The sequence below is a fragment of the Lynx canadensis genome, chromosome X (assembly GCF_007474595.2).
Source record: "Lynx canadensis isolate LIC74 chromosome X, mLynCan4.pri.v2, whole genome shotgun sequence".
In the NCBI taxonomy this organism is placed as follows: Eukaryota; Metazoa; Chordata; class Mammalia; order Carnivora; family Felidae; genus Lynx; species Lynx canadensis.
Window position 1 is genome coordinate 10,086,144 of NC_044321.2, and position 25,901 is coordinate 10,112,044.

At 53.4% G+C, this 25,901-nt stretch overlaps 1 protein-coding gene across 5 annotated transcripts in view; it reads right to left on the reverse strand.

Moving 5' to 3' along the window:
• The window catches only part of GPM6B (glycoprotein M6B), a 148,163-nt gene that overhangs the window by 7,922 nt on the left and 114,340 nt on the right, over positions 1-25,901 (reverse strand). For 3 of the 5 annotated variants that reach the window (XM_030305772.1, XM_030305771.1, XM_030305773.1), the window contains exons 2-3: positions 6,251-6,437; positions 4,565-4,721 (exon numbers count right to left, since the gene is read on the reverse strand). In XM_030305772.1, coding sequence (XP_030161632.1) covers positions 4,565-4,721; positions 6,251-6,437 — 344 coding nt within the window. Of the gene's footprint in view, positions 1-4,564; positions 4,722-6,250; positions 6,438-24,241; positions 24,362-25,901 lie in introns of all 5 variants that reach the window. The other 2 variants (XM_030305769.1, XM_030305770.1) reach the window with 1 other exon arrangement.

The following is a 25,901-nucleotide window of genomic DNA, read 5'->3' on the forward strand; positions in this document are numbered from 1 at the left end:
GCCCCGGGAGGAATGCTCACGTAGTTGGGGCCGGATACCGGACCTGTGGGATGCATTCCGGGCACCGCCTGGGCCCCCGGAACGACAGGGCAAAGTGGGGGGGGAGAGGGGGGAGGAGGGCTGGGGCGGGCACGCTCTCCAGAGCTAGAGGACGGAGAATGTTACTGCCCAAAGCCACCACCACCGCGACTGTTCAGGGCCCTCGCTTCCCTAACGAGGACATGAGACGCCAGGAGGTGATCTCCCTTGTCCGAGATTCCAGAGCCAATCCGAGCACCAGGTACGAGGCCATCCCTAAGTATCGGTTCCACACTTACCATGGGAGAGCGGTGGAGGCTTGGGCAGGCCACTGAATTCTAAGCTATCAGTTTCTCAAAAACTGCCTTTATTTCACACAACATATGGGCAGTCACTCACCAGTGCTACAGCTACAGGAAGCCCTTTCTCAAAAGGAAGCGTGCTAGGTTCAAGATCCTGCGAATTCACTAAAAGCGTGAAGTGTTTGAACCTTTAAAATAGCCTTGAACACAAACTTCATGCACAGTAGAAGATAAAATTCTCATTTCCCTCTACTTTCCTTCCTAACCTGCCTTGACTACCAGTTTTCAGAGAACTTTGAAAGGCTGTTCCAAAAACGTCATGTCCCGGTATTCATATTTTCAGAATGCGCACCCACGGAGCTCGTGGGCAACGGTTTAGAATTCTAATTTGGCTTTTATTTTTTTAAGCCGATGCTGAAGACCCGAAGCTTCCCTCGACTTTGCATACTGCAGGAACAGAGCTGGCTGAGCCCCGATCAGCCTTGGGGGGCCAGCTCCTGCTGGTCCCAAGCCCCTGAAACTGCAGAAATAAGTCACTCTTATTCAAGGGCGTTTCTACCGTCAGGAACATTTGCATTTCTAAAGAGATCCAAAGAAGCCGATTTCAGCAGTTTCAGAGCTCCCGACTAGGCTTCCTTTTCTTACCCTTCCCAAGAATACTTTCTTTCTAGTAACACCAGAGACTTGTAAAAGGGCTGGGGGTTCCCGGCTTGGTTAACCTTTCAGCTGTGGTCTGGACTCCAAAAGGTAGGCCTGGGCCCGTTGCCGTCATGGCGGCCTGAAGCAGGCAGAGTCGCTTTCTCAGTGCCCCAGGCCTTCTAGGGAACCAAGGGCAGCTTTGCAGGCCCAGGCTTCCAGGTGGGTGGAGCACATTGAGCTTCTGCACCTCACCCGCCATGTTGGCCCCAGCTGTCATCAGGCCTCCCTGTCACCGCCGACTTCTTGACATGCCCCAGGGCAGGGCCGTTCCATGATCTGCTTGAATGTACAGTCAGACCCCCGTGGTCCTGTGGTTACGCTCCCAACCACCACCATCCAGCAAACATCACAATCAAGCGAGTCAAATTAATTTTCTGGCTCCCCAGGGCATATAAAAGTCACACTGTAGGCTGCGGAGTGTGCAACAGCATGATGCCTGGAAAAGGTACATACCTCAATAAACTTATACTTGAGTGCTAACCATCATCTGAGCTCTTTCAGGGATTCCAGCCCGTTGACCCTGGCCGAGGTCTTGGTCTTCGATAGGCTGCCAAGGCGTTCGAGCCCCGAGCCCACGGGCCACCCCATGTAAGGACTTTGGGAGCACTCAGTCCCCAACGTGTCCATCAGTCAGATGTGCCCTGGGTCCCGGCAGAGACTGCACCCCTTTATTTCTGAAACTTGAGGGATATAAGTGAGGGGGCAGCTGACCAAAGTCCCCCACCTTTCTGTTGCTTTTTCCTCTAGGCTCCTGACAGTCTTTTTTCTAAAATCATTTCCTTCCCCAAAGTAACCATTCCCCTGACTTGTATAGCACTCACCTACTATTACTATTTTTAAATAACAGGTTTACCGAGATAGAACCTCCCCTGTGAGTTGTAAATCCATTTACTCTCAGGGCACGGGCGTGGTTCAGTCAGTTGAGCAACCTCCTCTTGAGTGTGGCTCAGGTCACGATCCCAGGGTTGTGACATTGGGCTCTGCACTGAGGGTAGAGCCTGCTTGGGATTCTCTCCCTCTCCCCCTCCGCCCCTCGGCCTCCTGCTCTGTGCTCTCTAAAAAAAATAAAATAAAACCCCCACAACTCATTTAGGCCCTTGTTCTGTGAACCTAATGTGAAACAGCCACCCTGAGGGGCGCCCGGGTGGCTCAGTCACTTAAGCATCCGACTTCGGGAAGAGTCAAGGGGCACAGACAGGGCTCGGACTCCCGCAGGACCGGTGTCCACACTGGCATCGCCTCTGGCGGCCCTGCCCTGAGACTGTGACAGTGACAGCCCGGTCTCAGTCGTGCTGCGGGAATTAGGGACCGGCAGGGCCCCTGATGCAGCACAGGCCGGGGCAGAACCAGAGGGGCTCCCTCAGAAACTTCCAGAGCTCACTGGGTAAGAGATACCAGCCGCAGGTGCCACTTGCCATAGGCCATGGGCCCCGAGCACAGGAGCATAGCGAGAGTGACTCGGAGGTTGGACCTGAGGTTTTAACAAGCTGCACCCTTGTCGGGGGGGGGGGGGGCTCTCCTTGGCCACCTCCTTGAGCCCCACGACATTCCTTACCTCCCTGGCAGTGGTGCCTCCTTTGCTTGGGTCTTCCCAGTAGACCGGGCTGTGCCCCAGGGATCTTTTCCCCTAAAACCTCGGTGTCACCTTGTCCGTGCCTGCCACAAGTCTGTCAGCGTCAGCCCCAGTGTTCCCAGAAACCCCAGCCCAAGTTCCTCGGTGACACACTAGGTGACTGCCCGTGGACACCAGCAACGGTCTGACACCGAAAGAACAAGCAGCCTCCTCGACGGGCCGCCAGGCCAGAGACCTGGCGCTCATCCCCTCCTGTCACGCTTAGTCCCACACACCAACCCTAGCGTTTGGCTTGCCCCCACTCCGAATGCGTCCCCCGTCCCCGGAGCCTAGCTGGGATCCCCGCCGCTTGTCACAGCCTCACACTGGCCTCTCGCTCTCCCTCCCTGCCATCCGCCGTGCTCTCCTTCCTGAGTGGGAGTCTCCCACTCCCCGCCCCTCTTTGTCACCTTTGTTCGTAGCCAGGCACTCCGGGCCTTTCCGATCTGGTCTGTCCCGTCCCCCTGCAGCTGTCGTTTCCTCCCTTCTTCACTAGACCCTTCTGGTCCGGCCGGGGCACACTCCTGGCTCCCAGGAGCACCCCGCTCTTTTCTGGGCCTCGGCCCTGCCCCTGCTGGTTCCCAATCCCCCCACCTGGCCCGGCCACAAAGCCCCCCCCCCCCCCTTACTGTGCGGGCAGCATCGATGCCCCACTGCCTTGTGCTCCTGTCTGGATTTCTGTCCCCGGCCTGTTTGGCAAAGGACTCTGAAACTTGCCAGGAACCAAGGGCCAGACAGGGAAGCAGCGGGGACGGTGCATCTCAGTAGTTTCCTTAGGACCAAGGTCGCTCCTGGGATGAGCAGTGGCCATGGCCGCCCAGAGTAAGACGTGGCCTCCGCACCGTGCCACGGGGCACACACCTGCTCATGGGGAAATACGCTACAAGCTGTGGTCCTCCGAGGAGGAAGGAGGGTTTTTCTGACTGCTGGGCCCCCCCTGGCATTTGAAGCCAGACAGTACATCCTTTCTTCAGCGAGACCAGAAAGTTCCGTCAGCGCCCAGACTCCAGGGAGATGCTTGATGTAAACGCACCATTTACGAACTCAACGTGCCCCACATCCGACTCCATACGTGCCTCTTCCTTCCCAGCCTCTCTGCCCACCACTGAGTTTCCTTTGGTGACGCGGCCCTTTGTAAGCCTGTCTTTTAACGAGCTCTTAAGCTCTGTCCTCCTCCAGACCAGAGGTCGGCAAACGCCGGCAAGAGGCCGGACAGGGGACAGTTTAGGCCCCGCGGGCCACGTACCGGCTCGGTCTCAACTCTTGAGATCTGCTGGGAGAGCGTGAAAGCAGCCACCGACGGCGTGGATGTGGCCGGGTGCCCATCATACGACGCTCACCAAAACGTGAATCTGACATCATTTCCATGGATAATTTTCCCCACCAAGTTAAGGACACATAGCCATTCTTAGCTCGTGGGCTGCACGAAAACAGATGGCAGGCCAGATTGGCCCCACGGGCTGGCGTTTGCTGCGAGCTTCTTGAGGACAAGAGCCTGTGACTAGCAAATACCCCGCCAGGTGCTTGGGAGGAGAAGTGCCTGGGACTTCCAAGGAATCGCGACAGTTTATCCCGGCACACGGTCTTTAGGGCCACAGTCCGTGTTCCAAGACAAACGCAAGGGGGCGCGGACACAACATGGCAGTTCCCTCCTTTCACAGCGAGAACTTTCTATCTGAAAAAACCATCAGGGCCCTGACGGCCTGTATATTCATAAGGGAAATGCTTGGTGCTGCGGCAGCAGGCGTTAATCATCAGCAAGAATGAGATGTTGGAAATTGTTCCATCTCTGCAACTCTAGAATGTACGAACAACATCCGCGTCGCGGACGCTCCGTCCACCCGCCATCGGCTCATAGCTTTGACCAAATACAAAGGGAGGCACAGGGGCGTGGCCCTGCTTGTGGGTCACATAACCAGAGGCTCGTACTCACCATCCCACTGATGCACCGGCCGCAGGCGGTTGTCTTAAATTCGCCGTGCAGCTCCTTCACGGCGCTGGTGGTGTAGAAGCCTTCTGCCAGCAGAATGATCCCATACAAGAAGAAGAAGGACGCGATCCCGTAGATGACATACTGCACCAGTTGTATTCTGCGGAAAGGAAGGCGAGATCCAGAAAAGGGAAGCGGACCACGGGGCGAGGGCAAGATGTTTGCGCCACCGGAGGGCGACCATGACGGTGGTCAGGTCCCGTGAGCCCTCCCATCCCAGCGATGGCTGCCGTGGGCTCATGCGGCATTCCAGGCCGGCCTCTCTCCCAAGGTGGGCCCAAGGGTCAGATGGACAACCTCTCCAGGCAAGGGAGAAGTCTGCCTGGTCAAGGGCAGAGGCCCAGCTGTCTTCTTTTAATATGCCCCAAGTCCTGTGCCGTGAGGATCAGAATCCTCATTGGGCGCATAAGGACACACAGGCGTCGACTGCGAAGTTAAGTGACTCATCCAAGGACACGCCGGGAGGGGCAGAGCCAGTCTCTGAACTCTGCTCTAAGGACCGCACGTTCTTTCCGCCATAGCAAAACACCTCCCAGCCAGGCCTAGTGCGTAACGTTACTCTCACGAGCCCCTAGAGAAGCGCTCAGGGGCTTGTTTAGGGAGGAAGTTGTGCACTCATCTCCTAATCACACGTGGAAGCGTGGGCATGGGGGTTTTCTGATGCTTCTTGGGAGTTTAAGAGCCATCGACTGGGATCACTAGCTAGTTAGATCGGTATACGGCTCCCGGAATCAGTTTTGGTAGGTATTTCTTGGACTTCCTTGCACACAGCTGACACTCAGGGAGCGCCTTGTCCTGGCTGGGGGTCCTTGCCACCTCCCCCACCCCCACACATTCCTGTGGATGTCATTTGCGAACACGGAACAAAACAAAAGACAAAGAAGAAAATTCCCTAAGGACTCTTCCAACATCATTCCATTATTGTTCAATAAAACTTCCTGCCTTTTGCAGCTGGGAGAGAAGCTGCTTATGGTCACAAGACGCCTAAACGTGCGGTGAGACTTTGGCAGTCAAGGAAGGAGCAAGACCGCACTGAAGGAAATGGAGAAAAGGAGAGTCTCTGCAGGAGGCTGCTGGGCCTCCACTGAAAATTCCAGAATGGGCAGCCAGAGACTTGGGGCTAAAGCCCTGAAATGTCCCCTTTTCTGCATCAGAGGATGCTCTGGGATTCGTTCTCCTGGAGGAGGAAGAACACTGCCCCTGCACGCTGAGAGTTGGGGCAAGTCAACAGGGTCCCTCGCACTCGGGGACGGTCCTTTCCCGCAAGGACCCCGGACGGCATCGCTACTTAGGAGCTAGGGAGACGGTCTCTGGCGTGACCACCTTGCCACAGCCCTACCACGTGCACGGCTTGTATATGTGTGTGTGTGTGTGTGTGTGTGTATGTGTGTGTGTGTGTGTAGTCCTGTGTGTCCCCCTTGCAGTCCCCAGACGCCCCTGGGGCCAAACGCTCACTGCCTACTTGGCCCTTTCCTTTTTTCCTCCTCTCGTGCGCTTTTTTTCCATCTGCCTGCAAGGAAGCTTGAAGGAAAGCATCCGTTTCCTGCCAGGAGAGCTCACTGGTCTTTTCGAAACCATCACGGGGTAGTTGCATTTGAAATCCGTCGCCAAGGGGAAGCGGGTACTTACACCTCGCTCAGCAAGGCATGGTCGCTGGTGTTGGTGGAGAAGTGTTGCTCGAGAATCGCCACGGTGCCCGCGAGGGCCACGTGCCCACAGCCACAGAACAAGGCGACCCCAGAGAAGCAGAGGATGGTGGCCACCAGAGAGGCGTAGGGGACTCCTCCCAGACACTTGATGCAGCATTCAAAGCAGCCTGGACCCAAAGGAGAGAAAACGCAGCGGTTACGGCACGACGCCTCGGTCTTCATCGCTACCGCACCTCCGCAGAGACGCGCTACCGTGCCCGTCTCCCCTCGCATGCTCTGTGCCTAATAGCTCAACGGGCCAAGGGCCAGCGGGGTCGTGCCCCGCTCTGTGCTGAGCACCCTGGGGCTCCGAGAGGGAACGTAGCTTAATTTGCTCGGGGTGAGCACAGAGCGACCAACTGACAAACGTTCTGGAGTAACTCCCGATTCTAGACCTTCCTCGTTGACCTGGGGCGGACAGGGCAGGCAGGCGGCTGCTCCAGGGACGCTGAGGGGCACGCACTCCACTGAGGAGGTCGAAAGAGAGGACGGCAGTGAAGCTCGAGTTTCACGAAGAATCAATAGTGACACCCCCCCCCTCCCCAACCTCAACCTCGGGGGGTTTCGAGTACCTCTATTGCCGTAGCAGCCAATGGCTTTCTCCCAGCCTTTGACCTCCTGGGCGACCAGAAGAAGCAGATACAGTAAATCACACTGTTGCTGCGTTCAGAAAAGGGTCAACGTGGTCATTGTGGAAAGGCGATGGGGGTTTGGGGGCCCTACAAGTACAAAGTCACCCACGTCCACGCGAGTGGGTCCGCTCAGGTTTCGTTTGTGTCACTCTCGAATGCCCTCAGCTTTCGAATACAAAGACTTCATTCCTCCTCCCACCCTCCCCGGCTTCCACCTGCCTCCTTCCCCAGTGCAGGTGGTGCAGAGTAAGCTCCAGAACTGGTGGGTGACATTTAAGTACTTGAAGGAAAAGGAACAGAGGGAAAAACAGAAAAGACAAAATGAGCATCCATGAAGTGAAATGAAGGAGAAAGAGCCACAATTCATGGTTCATCTTGAGAAGATTTTTCTTCATTAAAAAAACAACAAAACAAAAAAAACCAACTCGAGATGTCCAGAAATCTCTTCCCAAGGGGCAGCGCCAGGTGACATTTTCAGTTCGGAGACCTTTACGTTTCGGTTAAAGCAGTGCTGGCCTCGGGGTAATGGGGGTACCTCTCCTGACCTCCCGTCGCTGTTTTAAGTAAATGGCTTGTCCGGGAGATCGAACTCGGACGGCATTAGGATGTTTAACAGCAATCAAGAGCGGTTCACTGCTTCAAGGTGAGCACATTAAGCCAGCTAGGTATTCCCGCCCCCCCGAAATGGTCTTTATAGTAGATAAGAAATGACCCAGCACAAAGCGCTGGAGACGGACTTTGCCATTGGGGAAGGCATCTCATTCAAGAGTAGCATTTGCCTGGGGCGCCGGGGTGGCTCAGTCGGTCAAGCGTCCGACTTCAGCTCCGGTCATGATCTCGCGGTTCGTGAGTTCCAGCCCCGCGTCGGGCTCTGTGCCGTCAGCGCAGAGCCCACTTGGGATCCTCTGTCCCCTCTCTCTGCCCCTTCCCCCCTTGCTCTCTCTCTCTCAAGAGATAAATACGCATTAAAAAAAAAAAAAAGTAGCATTTGCCTAAGCCCACCCCAAGAAGGGACTATAAACCCTCGTTACCACATTTCTCTTCAGTTTGCTGGAAAATAAGAAAGGTCAGGGATTCATAAGCAAGGGTGCTGTCTTTTATTTCAAAGGATGGCTGGCTGTTGCGATGAAGAACCACCTCCCGGAAGTGGATCGCGCAACTACGTACAATGGGGACCAACGCGCAATACGGTTCAAGTTCACTAGCAAGGTGGTACCTTCGAGAGCTTTGGACATTTGAGGTTTGGAAGCAAGGGCAACGGACTTCCGTCTTAGTCGGTCATACAACTTTCTGGGGAATGAGGGGAGGAGGGGGGAGAAGGCAGCAACTGGAGGTCCAAACGGTCTCCAGACCCGGCCCAGCAAGACAAACTATGATCCTCAGCCTCGTGGCCCGTTACGTAAAGAGCAAGGAGACCCGTGTGTCATAGCTGTCGCTCACCACCTCCCCTGTCCTCGGCCCGTTGCGGGGTGTGATGAACAAGATCGATGGCAGCTTCCCTGGCTAACAAGTGGTGTCCACTCCTCACCGGACACAGCTGTGTGGCCTTGGGACTGTGCTGTCCAGCACGGTAGCCAAAAAAAGAAAAAGAAAAAAAAAAACAACCCCAGTTCCTCAGTTGTACTAGCCACGTGTCACATGCTCAACAGCCACAGAACGTTCTCTCATCACAAAGCACGGCTTTGGAAGACCCGTTTTGCCTTGCCACGTATTCTGTCCTCTGTAAGGCGAGCTGGGTTCTGAGTTCTACTTTGGATTTCACGAAGTCGGTACTTTGGGAAGGCCCGGGTACAGGTACAAAATAGCACGTCCCCCTTGCCTTCAAGGGGACCACACGAAGCTGCAGGCACACAAGTAACGCAATTATCATAGCGCAGCGTGACGACGGCGAGTCAGAGACTGCTGGAGAGCCATGGGGTGGTGGGGGGGGGGGGTAGCAGGGAGAGGACAGCAGGAGGGGACAGAATTCCTATCCGAGAGGGGTCGGGCACAGCTTTCTGCAGACAGGCCCGGTGGCACTACGGCTCCATCTTGATATGCTAAGCGTGACGAGAAAGGCTGCCTGAACAACTTATTTCTTCAATTACTCCCAAAGGTATACTCCAGATACCCCCGTGCGGTGGGTCTAGTTTTGGAACAGCAGTCACCACGTTGGGCGTCGTGGTTGCACACACACAGACGAATCTCCCGGGGACCCTGCTGGCCAATGTGAGTAGAAGCTTGTGGAATCCGCCACGGGAAGAATTTACAGGAAACAACACGGCTGGATGAAGGGTGTATTCTCCCTTGGCTGGTCAGTTGCGCGCTAAACTCGCACGTGTGGTGGCTATCCAACCTTCTATAAATGGATCACCCCCACTGTACCTTCTCTGTCAGTCTAGAAGCTAGCATCTTCAAACACGGGCAGGCTGGTCATGTGCCACACACTTACCCCAGAGAAACCAAGACCGACCTGAATACGTTTTCTAAACGTTAACAGCATCTCCGACCGGCAACACAGGTGGGTATGGCTGTGGCAGAGGCGGTCACGATGGCGACACGTGCTCAGGCCAGCCTCACAGGCATGCGACCTGTGCTCTCACAGGGCCCCGTGCTTGCTTTAATGCTGTTGCTGCCATCTTGAAGTTCAGCAACCCGACTCTCTCGAGGGACTAGCGGTGTGCTGGAAAGAATGACTTCTCCCTTCCCTCTGGAGGGAGGCGCCAGTCCCCCCGTCCTAACCCCCAGAGGCAAGGCTCAGCGTTCTCCTCGACCGGGGGTCGGCAGACGACAGCCTGTGTTTTTGTAAATAAAGTTTTATTGAACACGGCCGTACCCATCCGTTGACAGACTGCGGCTACTGCTGCCCCACCATGGCACGGCTGAGGAGCCCGGACAGGGAGCGTGCGGCTTACAAAGCTTGCGACATTCACTAACCATTTCCAGAAGGGCTCGGCCGACCCGCCCCGGGGAGCAGTGGGGCTGAGAGGGTACTCCCAGCACCAGCGGCATCGGCATCACCTCTCAGCAGACTGGAAAATGCCAACTCCTGCAACTCACCCCCGAGCCACCGAAGCAGAAGCTCGGGGGGTGGCCCCGGCGATCCGAGCTGAACAAGCCTTTTGGGGGTATCGTCACGTACGCTCCAACCGGAGAACCCCTCGAGAATCACGCGAGCTCTTTACTGTGTCTCCCCACCTCCACCAGAGGATTCCTGGCTTCTGGCCAAGACGGCCTAACGGGGAGCTGATTTATTCTCCTGCCTGAAACAATTAAAAAACTGGACAAAAGATATGAAACAATGGTCTTCAAGGCTTACGAGTCAATTGGTAAAATAAATGCTCAGCAGAACCAAAGAACCAGGGCTCGCTCCAAAAAGAGAAACTCTTCCCCCACAACCTGGCTCTTATCTCCGTTACTGGGGTCTCTCGAAGGCCTTGTTTAACCGAAGCTGTCGGTTAAGCAGAGTAAGAGCTCCGGGTGGGGACGGCAGCACTGGGAGGAGGGAGCGGCCCGTCCACTCCTTCGTTCCATCTCATTCCACGAGTGAATATTCAATGCTCCCCAGGTGTCTCCAATGTCCCAAGCGCGGGGCTGGTGGGCTAAGATGGGCACGACACACCCTGTAACGGAGCTCACAGGCGGTGGGGGGAGAGCGACATTCACCCAATGGTTTACCCAGAAGTCCTACGAGAGCAGACGGGGGGGGGGGGGTACGTACTGAGGCTTGGGGTGGGGCGCAGCGACGGCTTCCAGAGCCTAAATACGAAGGGTGGATTTGAACTCATTTGGTAAAGGGGAAGGATAGGTGCCAGAGGGGGGCTCCGGGAAGCAGGCAGATGGCAAACAAAAGCTCTACGGTGGAAAAGGGCAGGGCGCTTTCCCAGGGATGACATAAGCTAGAACAGAGAGTCCGGAGAGGGCAGCAGAAGGAAGGCAAGGAGGGGTCTGTCGGAGCTTGACCCCTTGGGGCTTTCCAGGCTGCGTTAAAGACTCTGGACTTGATGCTCCGAATCAGGGGAAGCCACGGAGCACTTTTATCCCCAGGGAACAGGTTGGGGTCGTAAACCCTCGCTGTTCCTCCAGCGAGGCGTGACCAGAACGGGGCTAGGCTTTTCGAACACACGTGAGTTCCGTTTTAGGCATGCTGAGTTTGAAACGACTGGCTGTCACCTCAAGAGAGGCTTTCTGGTGGGCGATCGGATTCGTGGGTCTGTAAGGAGCTAAAGAGGGACGCCGTCGGCTTCTGTTGGATGGCAACGAGAACTTGCTGAGGCCAACCAAAGCCCCGAGTGCCCTATTTATAGGTTGAAAGCAACTTAGACCCTGCGCTTTGCAGAGCGTGGTCCTTGGATGGGCAAGGTCAACCCCAGCAGGGAGCCGGGGAGAAACGCAGGCTCTCACCCCACCCCCACCCCGGATCAGCAAGCCCCCAGGTGATCTGTGCGCAGGCGAGTCCGAGGAGCCCACTTCTGCCAACAGTCCCATCTCCCCCATCCCGGGGGGGCGGGGGGTGCGTCCCGCTTTTGTGCGCCGTCCGTGTTGGGGGTTTTCTCCCTAAGAGGCGGCCCACCGGACACGGCCAGAACACTCTAGCCACCTGCCAATCAAACGCAAGTTCCAGGGTCTGCAACGAAGCAAAACAAAATGTTCCAAGTTGTTCGGCGGGCCTTCCAAAGAGTACAACAGGAGCGCCTTCTCCGAATCAGAGGACCGCGGAGCGCCGCCGAGGGAGGTGCCTGCTTCTCTTGGACGCTCCTGTAAATGCACGGACTGAGTTTTCCCAGGCTTCAAACCGGCCATGACGTTGGGTTCAACGCGCACCAGAAAAAGCAAGGAAAGCATTTTGTGATGACTGTGATCGGCTCATGTAAAAAGGGGGGGAAAAAGAAAACAAAACCAAAAACAAAAAAAATCAAAGCTAGGGTTTCTAGCACATTTTACTAGTGATTGTCGGTGCCTCTCTCCAACCCCCCCCCCCCCCAAACCTCTGTTAGGTTAATAACGTCTTAAGCCTTCATTTAACCAGGCTCTGGCCAAAGAGGTTTTTAGAATTTGATTCACACAAAGACTCCAGTGTGCATTAGCCTAAGACAGTTTAAATATAAACCACATAGTAGGGGGAAAAAAAAATACGCATCAGTGCCTCTGACTCTCAATGGCCATTTTGTCTCCAGCGTCTCTAGAACCTTTTGTGCAGAACAACAGAATAAAACACGTTTTGTCCCCGGGCTTGCGGATGGCCGTTGCCATGGCTGAGTTCATAAGAGCCCAGTGATTTGCCCCGAGTCGTCTGTGATCCTGGCTGCAGATTTAATGCTGGCTCAGAAGGAGGGACGGCAGGAACAAGGGCTCAGATTCTTCCCCAGGGAATGAGTGAGAGAGAGAGAGAGAGAGAGCGCGCGCGCGCGAGAGCAAGCGCGTGCGCAACACAGACTCTCTCACACACACACACACACACCCCAGGCCCTCTAAGCGCCGCCTTCCCTGCTACTTTACTGGTTTCCAATGAGCCAAAAAATGGAAGGAATTAACCAAGGTTTGCAACTTTGAAACAACAGGCAACCGGAAAATGGAGGCAGACAGAATCCTACTTCAGAGAAACAACACTGAATGTCAGCAGACAGAGGCCACCCTCGTTCTGAAATGGCCTGAGCAGCGGTTCTCAACAGGGGGTGGCTGTGTCCCCCAGGGGACATTCAGCGCCGTCTGGAGCTATTTTTGGTTGTCCTCAGTAGTGCCAAATGTCACCAGGGCCAAGGTGGGGAAATCAAGATCACAGGAATAAAAAGTATCCGTTGTTGAGATCGGTGGTTTTCCAGTAGGGACGCTTTTGTCCTCCGGGGGCCTGATGGCAGGGGGTGGAGAGGTTTTCAGTCATTGCAACCCGGAGTACACTTTTGACACGTTGTAGGTAGGAGCCAGGAACGATGCTGAACCCCTATGACGCAGTGCGCCACCCTCCCACCGCACACGTGCGCACGGACACGCGACAGAGGATGACGGGGCATGGGCCTAAGACGTCAATAGCGCCAAGGGGGAGACCACCCAGCTCAAAGGTTACAAGAGCAGTTGCGGTCCACGACAGATTCTACCATTAAAAACAAAAAAGTCTAGGGGGCCCCTGGGTGGCTTAGCCAGTGGTTGGGGGTCTGACTTGGGCTCAGGTCATGATCTCGCGGTTCACGGGTTCGAGCCCCACGTCAGGCTCTGTGCTGACAACTCAGAGCTTGCTTCGGATTCTTCCTCTCCCTCTTTCTCCCCCTCCCCTGCTCATGCTCTGTCTCTCTCAAAAATAAATCATTAAAAAAAATGTTTTTTAAAGCCTTAAACTTTGTTTTAAAAACATAGAGCAGAAGTTCTCAAATGTTGCTGCAAGTTAGAATGGTCTGAAGAGCATTTTAAAGCCCTGATGCCCAGACTTCACCACCGACCCATGAAATCATTATCTCTGAAGGTGGGACTCAGGAACTAGGTTTTTGTCTTTTTATTTTTTTATGGTTTTTTTTCTGTTTTTTGTTTTTTTGGAGAGAGAAAGAATGCAAGCAGGAGAGGTGCAGAGAGAGGGACACACGGAATCCGAAGCAGGCTCCAGGCTCCCAGCTGTCAGCACAGAGCCCGACGTAGGGCTCAAACTCACGAACCGTGAGATCATGACCTGAGCCCAAGTCGGACCCTCAACCGACTGAGCCACCCAGGGGCCCTGAGGTTTTGTCTTTTTTAAGGACACACACAAAAAAGCTCCTCAACTGATTTCAATGAGCATCCAAGCTAAGGAATAAATGTCACAGGGAAAGAGGCAGCAAACCACGGCCCATGGGCCACACTGCTCTTCCTGTGGCCTGGGAACTAATAATGTTTTTTTTTTTTTCACATTTCTAAATGACTTTTTAGATGTCAAAGAATCACATTGTCTCATATTATTTTTTTATTTCACGACGCAAGTATATGAAATTCAAATTTCTGTGTGCATAAATAAAGTTTGATGGGAACACAGCCACATGCATCAGTTGACGGACTGTGTGTGGCTATTTTCAAGCTGCAAAGGCAGAGCTGAGTTGTTGCCACAGATATTTACCATCTGGCCCCTTACGGGAAAAGTTTGCAGAGCCCTGTTAAACAGCGGGGCCTCTCAAACTTGAATGTGCCTAGAAATTCCCTGGGGATCTCGTTAAAAATGCAGATTCCTGTAGGTCTGGGGAGAGAGGCGGTTTCTTCTTTCCTTCTGCATTTGTCACCCACTCCCCAGGTCATTCTATTCTGCGTAAAGGGGAACCGGGGTTCGGGGGGGGGGGTAGGCGGGGACCAAGGCCCTGGGAGACCCGGGGACTCTCTCAGGGGCTCTGCCAGGTTAAAACTCTTTTCATCAATAGCCCTAAGGTGTCAGTGTTTTTACACCTTTTGAATGGTCTGTGCGATGCAACTTTGGGGGGCAGGGGCAGAAAGCACAACGTGTGACTGCTGTCTTGAGGAAAAGTTCTCATGGAATGGAGTTGCGAGCTCAACTAGCACCTTTTTTTTTGTTTTGTTTTTTGAGCATCCCTTTTTCTTGAATTAGTGACTGGCAAACCATAGTTATTAAGACTTGGGTGTCTGGCAGAAATTGTCTCAAAAAAAGATCCGAGTGCACTAGCCTGTCCTGTCAAAGGAAACAGTTGACGGAATCCGTTTGTTGCCAACCGATGTGGGCAACGTGCACCTGCCGTAGTCAAAGTGCCAGCTTCCCAGTACTTCAAAGACTTCTGGATGGACTTGGTGGCCGTATTCACAAATGAGACTTTTTTGATCTGGCACAACGGGACGTGCCAGTAGTTGGAAGACCCGCACAACTCAGAGAACCAATGCTTTCCACAGGACCGATGTGCAACGTTACGCGATCACCTGAATACCGAGCCAATCGAAGTGCAAGAGAGCGCCACAGATTTTAAAGGAACAGAACACAAAAAGGTCACAGGTATGGCGTCAGAGTCCGCATTACAAACGTTCTTTAGGAATCCGCCCCCCTGGTTGGATTTTGGTGTATTACGGAAAGGCCATTAACACATTCCTCCATTCTCCAACTATATCTGCAAGAGACCAAGTTTTTCAACCAAAACGAGTTATCCAAGATGCCTCTGGATGAGTGCCGACGCGGACAGGAAAACGCAGCTGGCTGACGGAGAGCAGAGAGTAAGGAAATGTGCAAAAATCTAACACAATAGGACCCTTCTCCCTGAAATTTTACTTTGTTTTGAAAAGTACTTCTCTTTCCTAAACACTGTTTACGTTAACACGTCCTGGGTTTGTTATTGTTATTTTAAATAAATATGTCCGTTTAATAATAAATGGGGTATAATTTCTAATACAGAAACTATTTAGAGACATAACCCACATCACCAAAGCTTTTTTGGGGTCTGTTATTTTTAACAGTGTAAGTCAATGGGTGCGGGAGGGGGGGCTTCCTGATAAAGCACTAAACGGCAAATCACTCGAATGACCATTTGCCCCCCCCCCCCGTTCTCTCTCGACCTTCTTAGAGTCACCGACATAAAAGTCCGACTGTACGATGCTAAGAATGTTGAAACTATTTTGAATGATGCAAAAGAATCAACAAAGTCAGGAAACAGACACTTGCCGGTCTCTTCCTTGGCCCCTCGCGGGAACCGGCTCTGGTTTTCCTAAAGATCGCGCGTGTGCTCTGTGCCTAGTTTCTAGGTGTGGGGGTGCATCACTGGGGAAGTGGACACTGAGTAGGGGAAGCGAGCTCTAAGTTCAGATGACACAGATGTGAAAAGCAGGGAGATCGGCAGGGCGTTCAAGAAACTGGGAAACTCCCCACAACAGTGAGCTATAGCAGCCGTCGACCTCCCGGACCGTCGGGGCGAGAGCATGTGTGCATTTCCGGCGGATCGCTGCTGTGTGAGAGGCACTAGGCCGGACCTGTGCGGCCGCGGAGGGGTGGCCTGGGGGACATAAACTACACGAGAAATCATTTAAGAAGGGACACCGGGAGTGAGGTAGGGACAGATAAGGAAAGGGCAATGGGGGGGGGGTGGGGGGCGGCAGAAGTGTAGACAGGCCTTGAGGAACAAGCAGACCCCGTGGTTAGGACAGGTGGACAAGCATGTCGGGAGGAGAGCAGGCCCAAGGGGACGAGGGGCGCGTGGGAGAGCTCAGGATGTGAGGACACCACGGCAGCATCGGGGAAGAAGGCGGGAAGGGAGGTGGGGCCCTCCTGCGGGAGGCCTCCCAGCCAGCCCCCCAGGCCTCGTGTGCCTCACTTTGCAGGCAGCGGGGACAGAAGGCAGATTTGGGAGCAGGCCAGTGACGCGGCCCAAGAGATGCTTGTAAGAAATTCAGCCGGCCGGCTGTGTAGGCAGGACTGGAGGGGGTGCAGAGCAGCCCCTCCCCCAGTGGGTGGGGGCAGGATAGGCCTTTATTCAGAGGGCACAGCGTGTGTTCAACAGAGGCAGGAAGGATGAAAACCGGACAGGGATTGGAACCATTAAGCAGCTTTTAATAAGGAAACACCAGGCCCCAAATGGCGTCACTTAGGCCAAGTCCTCAAACCAGGGGCTTAATACCTAGCCTAAGTGCTGTTTCAACCTCTCCCAGAAATGCAGTCTTAACCGCTCAGTCTGGAACTTTTTCAGTCAGCCCCGCACCAAAGAGTCTGCCACAGGGGCCTTCTCCATCCCCTGAAGAAAGATGAGGTCCTCCGCATGGTAAGACCCCTTGCTTTTCTCCCCTAAGGGACAGGGGCCTTGACTGGAACAATGCTTCTCTTCGGCTAAAACCTTCCTGCCCTCCACCCTCTGTCTGTGGAAACCTTCCAGTTTGAACAAATATTCAGAGCCCCTCTACTTGCTAGATGGGATGCGCCAATGGATTCGTGAATCATTTAACAGAACCAATTAGATCTTTAAAATTTACTCAGTTGAATTATTACTTAACACAGTCAACATCACACCACATTTTACAGGAATGGCTTGGCGAGAAACAGTGAAAGAATTTATGCGAACAAATCGTCATAAGGGCCATTCCCGAGAACGCAAACTAATCCGGAGAGACGGAAAGCAAATCAGCCGTTACGTGGAGGGCTAACGAAGGGACCCCGGGACCCCTGCAGATCCATGGATGTGTCACCATCTGCCTTGTGCTGCTGGTTTCACTGGCACAGTCGTACGTCACACTTATCAAATAGGCCACTTTAAACGTATGCACTTTATTACGCATGTCAATTATACCTTCGAAACAGTAAAAAGACCTGCTTCTCAAGTCTGATTTTTTTACAAAAGATGCCAGAAAATTCAAAAGGCTGTGAATCCTCTTGGGGAGCTAAGGACTAGCAGCAAAAGGCAGGAGCCACAACCACCACTCGGTGACAGGCAAGTGAAAGGGCAATTGCCATCACGAGAGAAGACCTTGCTCTAGCTAGAGGGGATGAAGGATGTGCTTTTTACGGCGTGTGGCAGGCGGCCTCCTAAGATACGCCCAAAGATCCCTGATCTTCACACGCCTGTGTAATTCCCTCTCCCCGCGGGCGGGCGGGACCTAGGGACTTGCTTCCCTGATGAGGTTTCCAAAGACCAGGACTTCTGTCTTGCTAGCACTTTCGCCCTCCTCCACTCACTTGCTCTAATGAAGCCGCCTGCCGTGTCACGAAGGAGCCACGGGAACGCCCGCGTGGCGAAGGACCAAGAAAGGTGTTGGGCCAACTGTCTACGAGGGACCGAGTCCTGCCAACGAGCACAGCAGCAAGCTGCGAAGTGGATTCTTCCACAGTCGGGCCTTCACATGAGACTGCGGCCCCAGCCAACGCTTGCGTGGCGGCCTCGTTAGAGACCCAGAGGCCGCTGAGCCAAGCCCAGACTCTCGAGCTACAGAAACTGAGAGACTATATGTTGCTTCTACCGGCTAAGTTCAAGGCTAATTTGCCATGCAACAGAAGAGAACTAAGACGCAGCCACAGCTCTACAGCAGAATCCTTTCACATGTTAGTAAATACAGAAAGATGCCATGACGACATAAAAACGTCAAGAGGCGTTCACGTCAGATTCAGTAGCACCGTCTGCTGAGGATGTGGCGATCTGGTGTGGGGCATCTTGATGGTAAACACGTATACAAGTTGCCTCTGGGTTTCAAGTTGCCATTTTCTTCAGAAAGGTGTTTTCTGAACTGAAATGATCCTCTGCCAAAGGTGGTATAACGAGGAGCTATTCTCCTCACCAAGGTTATGACCCTCTGTGAGTACAGCAGTGTCGCTCCAACCGCAGAGGGCACTGATTAAAACATATCAACTTCCCGGGACGCACCCCAAGGCGGACGCATCTCGGGATGGTGCAGAAGGAAACAGCTCAGAGAAGGACTTGAAAGAGACCAGAGAGGCTGAGCTTCCAGAAAGAGCCATGGTACTCTCTGAAACAGGACTGGACTTTAGCCTAAAGCCTGTGAACGGCGGATCCCCTCGGGGAGCAAGAATTTTGGGGGCTGGAGAGAAGAAGGAGAGGGAGTTTGAAGATCTCAGGAAAGGGAGTGATTAGCAAATCACTTGGGTGCTGCCTCCCCTAAGTAGATTAACTTTGCAACGTGGGCTAAGAATGCAAGTACTTTAAGTCAGGGGTTGGCAGGATTTCCCCACCCCCTGTAAAGGTCCAGACAGCAAATATTTCTGGCCGTGCAGGGGCATGGGGTTACAACCACTCAATTCTGTTGTTGTGGCAGAAAAGCAGCCACGGACAATCTGAACGTGAACGGGTGTGGCTGGTTCTGACGTTTTACCACGAGAGTTATTCCTGGGGGGTGGGGGGTGGGGGGGGGGGAAGCACTGTCCACAGAAGATTCCAGATAAAATGCAAGCATGATGATCTTCAGAGAAAGCCTCATCCCACCTAAATGATTCTCTGACACCCAGAGCTTTCTGTTTAGCACAAAAGCCATTTTATATAAGCTTCTGACAGACGTGGCAACGCGTGGGTGTGGGTGGCTTATTTGTGAGCGAGCAGAAGGGATGCCCGAAAGGACACAGCCTAGGGGGCGGGGGGCGGGGGGGAGCAGCCTCGAGTCTCCAGCAGCAAACTTCAGCTCCGTCCCAACCACTTCGCAGTATCTCCCGTTCGCTCTACGGGTGGCAAAGGGTCTCAAGACACAATCCAGTTTCGTTAACTCTCAACAGAAAACACAGCACACGAGGGGTGTCATAAAGGAAGCCGAGACCAGATGTCACTGTGTCGAAAGGACTGAGAATCACTGCTTTGAGTAATCCACGTCGGTGTCCCTAAAACCAGAGGTATCGGACAGAAAGCCCCAGACCAACATTCAATAGTGATCGATCTGCTTTGCGTCTCGGCTCCGTTCGTTTGCCGCCCCTGAGCACGGTTACATAATCAGGCGCTAATCACAGGCTAACAACATAGCTGACAAAAAAACGAACAGTCACGAACAAGAAATTATATATATTTGGCTGACATAATCATAGTCTTTGGTAAATACGCCATAAAATCGTTAACTGCCGTATACGGCACATTTTTTTGGTGAAGACGCACGCAGGTGATTTGAAAATGGAGTAAGTGAAGGGCGCCTGGGGGGCTCAGTTGGTTGGGCGTCCGACTTCAGCTCAGATCGTGATCTCATGGTTCGTGGGTTCGAGCCCCGCGTCGGGCTCTGTGCCGACAGCTCGGAGCCTGGAGCCTGCTTCGGATTCTGTGTCTCCCTCTCCCTCTGCCTCTCCCCTGCTCATGCTCTGTCTCTCAAAAATAAACATGAAAAAAAAATTATAGCAAGAACCTAAGCTGTAATACACTTAACGCCGCGTCCACTGTTAGCCTCTGCTTGAGCAGAAACACCGTGACTTACTGGAAGCCCTCGGACTGGGCCGTGTGAAGGAAGAGGGCTTCTCCAACCAGACTCTCGCGAACAGGGAGGCCCGGCCATCGGAGTCCAACAAGCAGCACGACCACACCGCGGGTTACAGGGGACACCCAACTGCAGAGCCTCGACGGTGTCCGCAAAAAAGATTAAGGTTCTTTTCCCCCCTTGAAATACGGTTCAAGGGTATTCAGTGAAGACCCCACATTTGGCGGCCTGACAGCCCCAGGTTAGGAAAGAGCGACACCCCACAGCGACCCACACCCGATGGCACTTCCCGGCACGTGGGCTTCCTGCTCGACTCTCAGAGCAACACCCACATCCCCCCCCCCCCCACGCTCTCCCCATACCCTCCAGAGTGAGTAGTTCCTATGTGAGAGGGCTCTCTCTCTCCACTTCCAGAACGATCTACGGCCGGCCGTCTTAAACCAAGTATCAGAACAGTTTGGAGCGGGGAGCCAGGCAGAGAGGGAAGCGGTGATGGGCAGAGGGGGCGGTCCTGCTGCTCGGCTATCAGACGGAAGGCTGAGGAGTCATCCCTGGTCCACCTGCTGATAGCGGTGAAGGACCAGCCTCCTGCAAGTCGCCGGACTGTATTCAAGAAGGTGAGGAGGGACATTTGAGAATTTCTCCCAAGCTCCTGGTAACCTTCTCCTCGCCCTCTCTTGGCCACAAGGAAACAAACCTTTCCAGCTTTCCCTGCCCCTCCCCCACTCTCCTTCAGCAAGATTTTCAACAAAGGGGTGAGAGATCAAAGGCCACTGTCCCTTAATGACCACCTCTCCATAAACACAGAGGGAAGGACTCCCTGAAGCCATTCTCAGCCTTTTCCAGAGAGAGATTTCTAGATCTCTTGAGGATAAAATCACTTCGATTCCTTCCCAGTTCTCCCTTCTTACCCTGAGCCTTCCTCTAAATTATTGCTTCTCTTGGGGCGCCCGGGTGACTCGGTCGGTCGAGCATCCGACTCTCGCTGTAGACTGAAACCGTAGTTCGTGGGATCGAGCCCCCGCGTCAGGTTCTGCGCCGACAGCGTGCAGCCTGCTCGGGATTTTCTCTCCCCCTCTCTCTGCCCCTGCCCTGCTTGCTTGCTCTCTCTCTCTCTTAAAATAAACATCTAAAAGGAAGTCAATTAAAAAAAAATAAATTAGTGCTTCTCAACCTTAATGTGTGTTGGAACCATCTGGAAGTCTTGTTGAAATGCAAATCGTGAGCCGGCAGGTTTAGACTGGGGCCTGTGACTGCATTTGTCATAAGCTACCAGGTGATGCCAATTCTGCGGGTCCGCAGATCACACTTTTCTAGCAGACGATTTCCCTCCTCTCAGACCCCACTCTGAAGCCTGCCATCGCACACCTGACAACGGCGGCCTCGAGTATTCCCTACACGTCAAGCACGACATTCCATCGAAGGCAGGCGCGTCACTGAGCATTCCTTCTACTGCCACCAGCCCAGGCCCCCGGGCAGCATCACCGGGGATGGTCCACACGGCCACCACCCTGGGATTTCCCATCGGCCTGGAGAACATGTGGATATCACCTGGCCAAAGCAGTTACAAGATGAAAAAGAAGAAAAAAGAAACCGATGGCAAAGGTTAGTCATCCAAGTCCCCAAAATGTAATTCTACTGGGAAGTTACGCCAGAAACGAGGAACATCGAAGGATCAAGGTTTGCAAAGCAAAGGGGAACCACTTGGACTTTTCTAAAGGGGAATAAGCGAGTTGGGGTTAGGAGGGGGAGGGGTCACGGCTCTAAGAGCTGCATAGGTGGGAGAGGCGTCTTCCTTTGGCAAAGATCTGCTCAGCCTCTCTCAAACCTCCCCCCCCCCCCCCCCACTGGAAAGAAACGAGAACTCTGGAAAAAAAAAAAAAAAACCCACCAGAGCCATATGGAATTCTCTATTTTTTCCCTCACACCATCTGGTTTGGGATCTAAGTACAGAATGGCAACTGCGATGATTTAAGAGCCAACGAAATCTCCAAGCAACTGGGAAGGCGCTAACGTGGCTGGGCTCGGTCCCCTCACTCCGGAGCCCCAGCTGCCTTCTTCGTACCTTGCCGCGTAAGGTCTGTGCGGCTGGCTCCGGCCACGCACGGTGCCCAGTGTGGGTGCCACAGAGGCGTATTTGTTCCAATTACTTTAGCCAGTACACAAAAAGGGAAAACTGCGTGCGGGGAAAGGCCGTCACAGGGTCTGGGAAGATGATTCTCTACACCGAGTTCAGTTTCTTCCTGCTTAGATGAGAGCCTGCCTGTTCACAGAATTCTCACCTGTTAAGTGTCACCAGCGATGGGACACTATCAAGAGTTCGACATGTCTCATCGTACTGTTCCAGAATCTCCCAAACCCCGAAAGTGAAGGACTTGGGGTTCTTGTGTGGCTCATCTGGCCACAAGACCTGTTCCGATCTGAACTTGGTGACCAAATCTGACCTGAACGGGCGAGCGACTGTTCACGGGCTCCACGTGCCAGACTTGGGCTCTCTAGGGAGACGAGCGTGCTGGGCCTGTGGGAGCGCCCAGGCCTGGCTGGAACAGCGTGCAGCACACGGGGTGTGCACCCAGTTACCTGCCCAAATACCCCCCCCACTCCCCCCCCCCCCCGCCCCGTGCCCTGTGCGCATCTCATGGTGCTGGGTTGGGGGTAGCTTTTTAACAAGAGTTTGAGATAGATACAGTTCACCTACACAAGTCGCCTGTCTTAAGTGCACAATTCAACGGCTCTGAGTGAATTCACAGAGTTGTACAGCCATCAGTAGAGCGCAACTTTAAAACATTCCCGTGACTCCCCAAATCCTCAGCTGCTGCCCACTCCCCCTCTCCTCCAGCCTCCGGCAAACACGAACCCACCTTCTGTCTCTCTGCATTCGCCAATTCTGGAAACTTAACATAAATGGAATCAGACAAGAGTTGGTCGCTTACATCTGGGTTCTTGTACTTAGCATGTTTCTGAGATTCATCCATGTTGTCGTATATCAACATTTATCCCATTTTACTGCTGAGTAGCATTCCGCTATGGATATATCATGTCTGACAGCACTTTTTAAAATATTTCTTTATTCTGACAGAGAGAGAGAGAGAGAGAGAGAGAGAGAGAGAGAGAGAGAGGCAGGCAGGCACGCAGAGAGAGAGGGAGACAGAGAATCCCAAGCAGGCTCTGCACTGTCAGTGCAGAGCCAGACGCGGGGCTTGATCTCACAAACCGTCTAATGGGAATTCTTAAGATCCCAGAACCCTCTCCATTCTTTAAAGTATCTAGAAGAACAAACGTCTGACGTGACTTCTTGCCCGCTCTTCCTAACTGGCACTGCGAGTGTGCACGCACGCTCACACATGCGCGCGCGCGCACACACACACACACACACACACACACAGCTGGTGCCTGACAGCCACATGTCAGAATAAGGAATGCGTAATTCAAGATGTACAATTAAATCCAACGTCAGATTTCGTGTTAATTAACCTGAAGCCACAATTTAGGTTTCAAACGAAAAAGTTCTGTTCAAGTAACTAGAGGCGTTACGACTCTGTAACTCAATGCGTGTCTTACACTCTACGTCAGGGCTGCTCCTTCTCCAGTTGGAGACCCCACCCTGTCGCTCCTGACCGGTTCCCGAAGAAACATGCGGTGCAAGGACTTGGGAGGACAAAGAGGACTGTTGTCGGGTTGATCTGATCCACCACCGTCCCTTTTGATCCGCGTCTTAAGTAACTTGAAGTCACTGGAGTTTTAGCTGACCGAGCTGGGTTAATAAGACCTGTGTAGACTTTGGGAACATGGAGGGCGGGCGTTCACACCGCTCACTGCTCTCCCTGCTTCTGGACCCCCACGTGTCCCTCCAACCTGGCACCTTGCAGTTCTGCAAGACTAGCGTTCCTTGAGAGCAAGGAAATGGGAAACCAGACCCAACAGACCTACCTGATGGGATCGAGCACACAGTTATCCGATCCTCGTGTCACGGGCTTGGATTTTTCCTTGTCAGAGACAATGACTGATGTTCAGACAGAGCGCTCCAAAGCAGTGGGGCCAGGAGGCCCACCGGGGACCCTCATGGTACTCTTGGAGCCAAGGCTCCTGGAGCGTCCCGGCCCCGGTCTTGGTGCCACGGAGGACACACGTGCCACAGACCTCGCCCCCCCCCCCCCCCCGCACCTTATGGGTTCAGACATTGGAAATTTCGGAGGTAACCCAAAAGTTTATGTCATTGCACACTGCTCCCTTTGAGAAGAGGAGGGGAGGGCAAGGACAGGGGAAGGAGGGAGAAGAAAGAGGCAAAAGATGGGGTGGAATGGAGAGGAGGAGAGAAAAACAAAAGATGATGACAAAAATTTTAAAGGGCCAATTCCACCCGCGCCCCTGGGAACAAATTAACGCATCAAACACAACATGAAATATCACCACACTGAAAATGCCATCACAAATATTAAGGGTAACAGTTGACTTGCTATTAGAATTCACCCCGAGGCTGTATTTACCTGGACTGCTCAAGGGGCTAGCCCTGTCCCCCAGGGTTGGCACGGGATGATACTGGTGGTTCTTTGAGCCTGGGTACATCCAGTGGTACCTGCCAATTTCCATTTCAGCTCTGCTGTTCACTGCCAATTTCAGGTGGCAAAGAGTCAGTGTCTCTATCTCCGGCAAAGATTATTTATCAGCATTTATTCTTTCACCATAGAGTTAAAAGGAAACGGGGCGTCTTTTCAAAAAAAGCTACTGAAATGCAACCTTTCCGTACCGTCTTATCAACCGGGCAGGATGAATCGAGACCGTTGGGAGGCTCCTCCGTTCTTGAAGTTTGCACAGCTCCGCAAAATTGCCTTTCTCCTCCCTTACTGTCGCCATTGCCCCCTCCCCCCCGCCCCCCGCCGCCCACCCCCAAAAGGCTCACTTTGGACAGACGCTATTCCTGACACAGAGTAGGCTGCTGGCAACTATCAGTTGAATCACAACCTTGAAAGCCCTAACAGCTCATGAGGACAGCTCTGGCCGGTTTCTGTCTGAGAATCCCACAAAACCTCTCGAGGGATTACGCCCTGTGGGGTGCCACAGATAGTTAAGGATAAAAAATGATTCTGATGTTGACGTGGGCAATTATTCCATCAGAAGATCAGGTTATAATGCTCCCTTTGGCCCCTGCGAGCGCTGGGGGTAAGGCCTGAGGAGACGGCCACGTGATGAGGCAACCAAGGCCGAGCGGGTGCGCTCAAGACCTCACAAAGCCTGGACGAGACCCCGGCTGCACCCAGCACGATCTCCGAAAACTCTCAAGGTTCTTTCCGACTGGGAAGGGGAGGCTTTTCTAGGTGGTGTTTTAAAGGAAGCCTTTTTGGGGGCGCCTCGGTGGCTCAGTCGGTTGAGCGTCCAACTTCAGCTCTGGTCATGATCTCAAGGTTCGGGAGTTCGAGCCCCACATCGGGCTCTCTGCTGTCAGCACAGAGCCTGCTTCGGATCCTCTGTCTCCCTCTCTCTCTGCCCCTCCCCTGCTTATGCGCTCTCTCAATAAACATTAAAAAAAAAAACAACTTAAAGAAAGGTGGCTTCAAGGTAAAGCAGAATTGTCTTTTCAGAGACATTTGAAGACATTTTAGGGGGAAAATGGTGCTAGGGCAAGATCAGAACTCACGATGAAACTACGTGCCACTGTTTGTGTCGTCAATAACGGGGAGGGCAGCTCGCACGCGCGGTGCTCGTGATGCACCGCCATCGTGTAAAGCACGCTGCACCTGTTGCCTCAATAATCCAAGGTCTGCTATCTGCCACAGCCATCCTATGAAATCAATACTCTTATTACTCTGTCTTTATAAACGGAGAAACCGAGGATGGGGAGAAGGGAAGTCACGTGCCCACGATCAGGCAGCCAGGGGTGAAGGAGCCTGGGAATGAGCCCGGGCCATCGGACTAGGGAGGGGACGCGTGTGAAACCGCCAGATTACCCTGCTGCGTGGCCTCTGCATTTGCTACAAGCTTCTACTCTTGCCGAGGCAGTGGTCAGCTCAACAAGAGGTTTTCTGAGGTCCGCGTGGAGGTGAGCCGTGCTTCTGTGCCTCCGAGAGAAACGTCTCAGGTCCCAAGCTCCTGATGTGATTTCAGGGCTCTGAAAAGGACTTAACTCTCCACTTTCCCTGGGTTTAGACT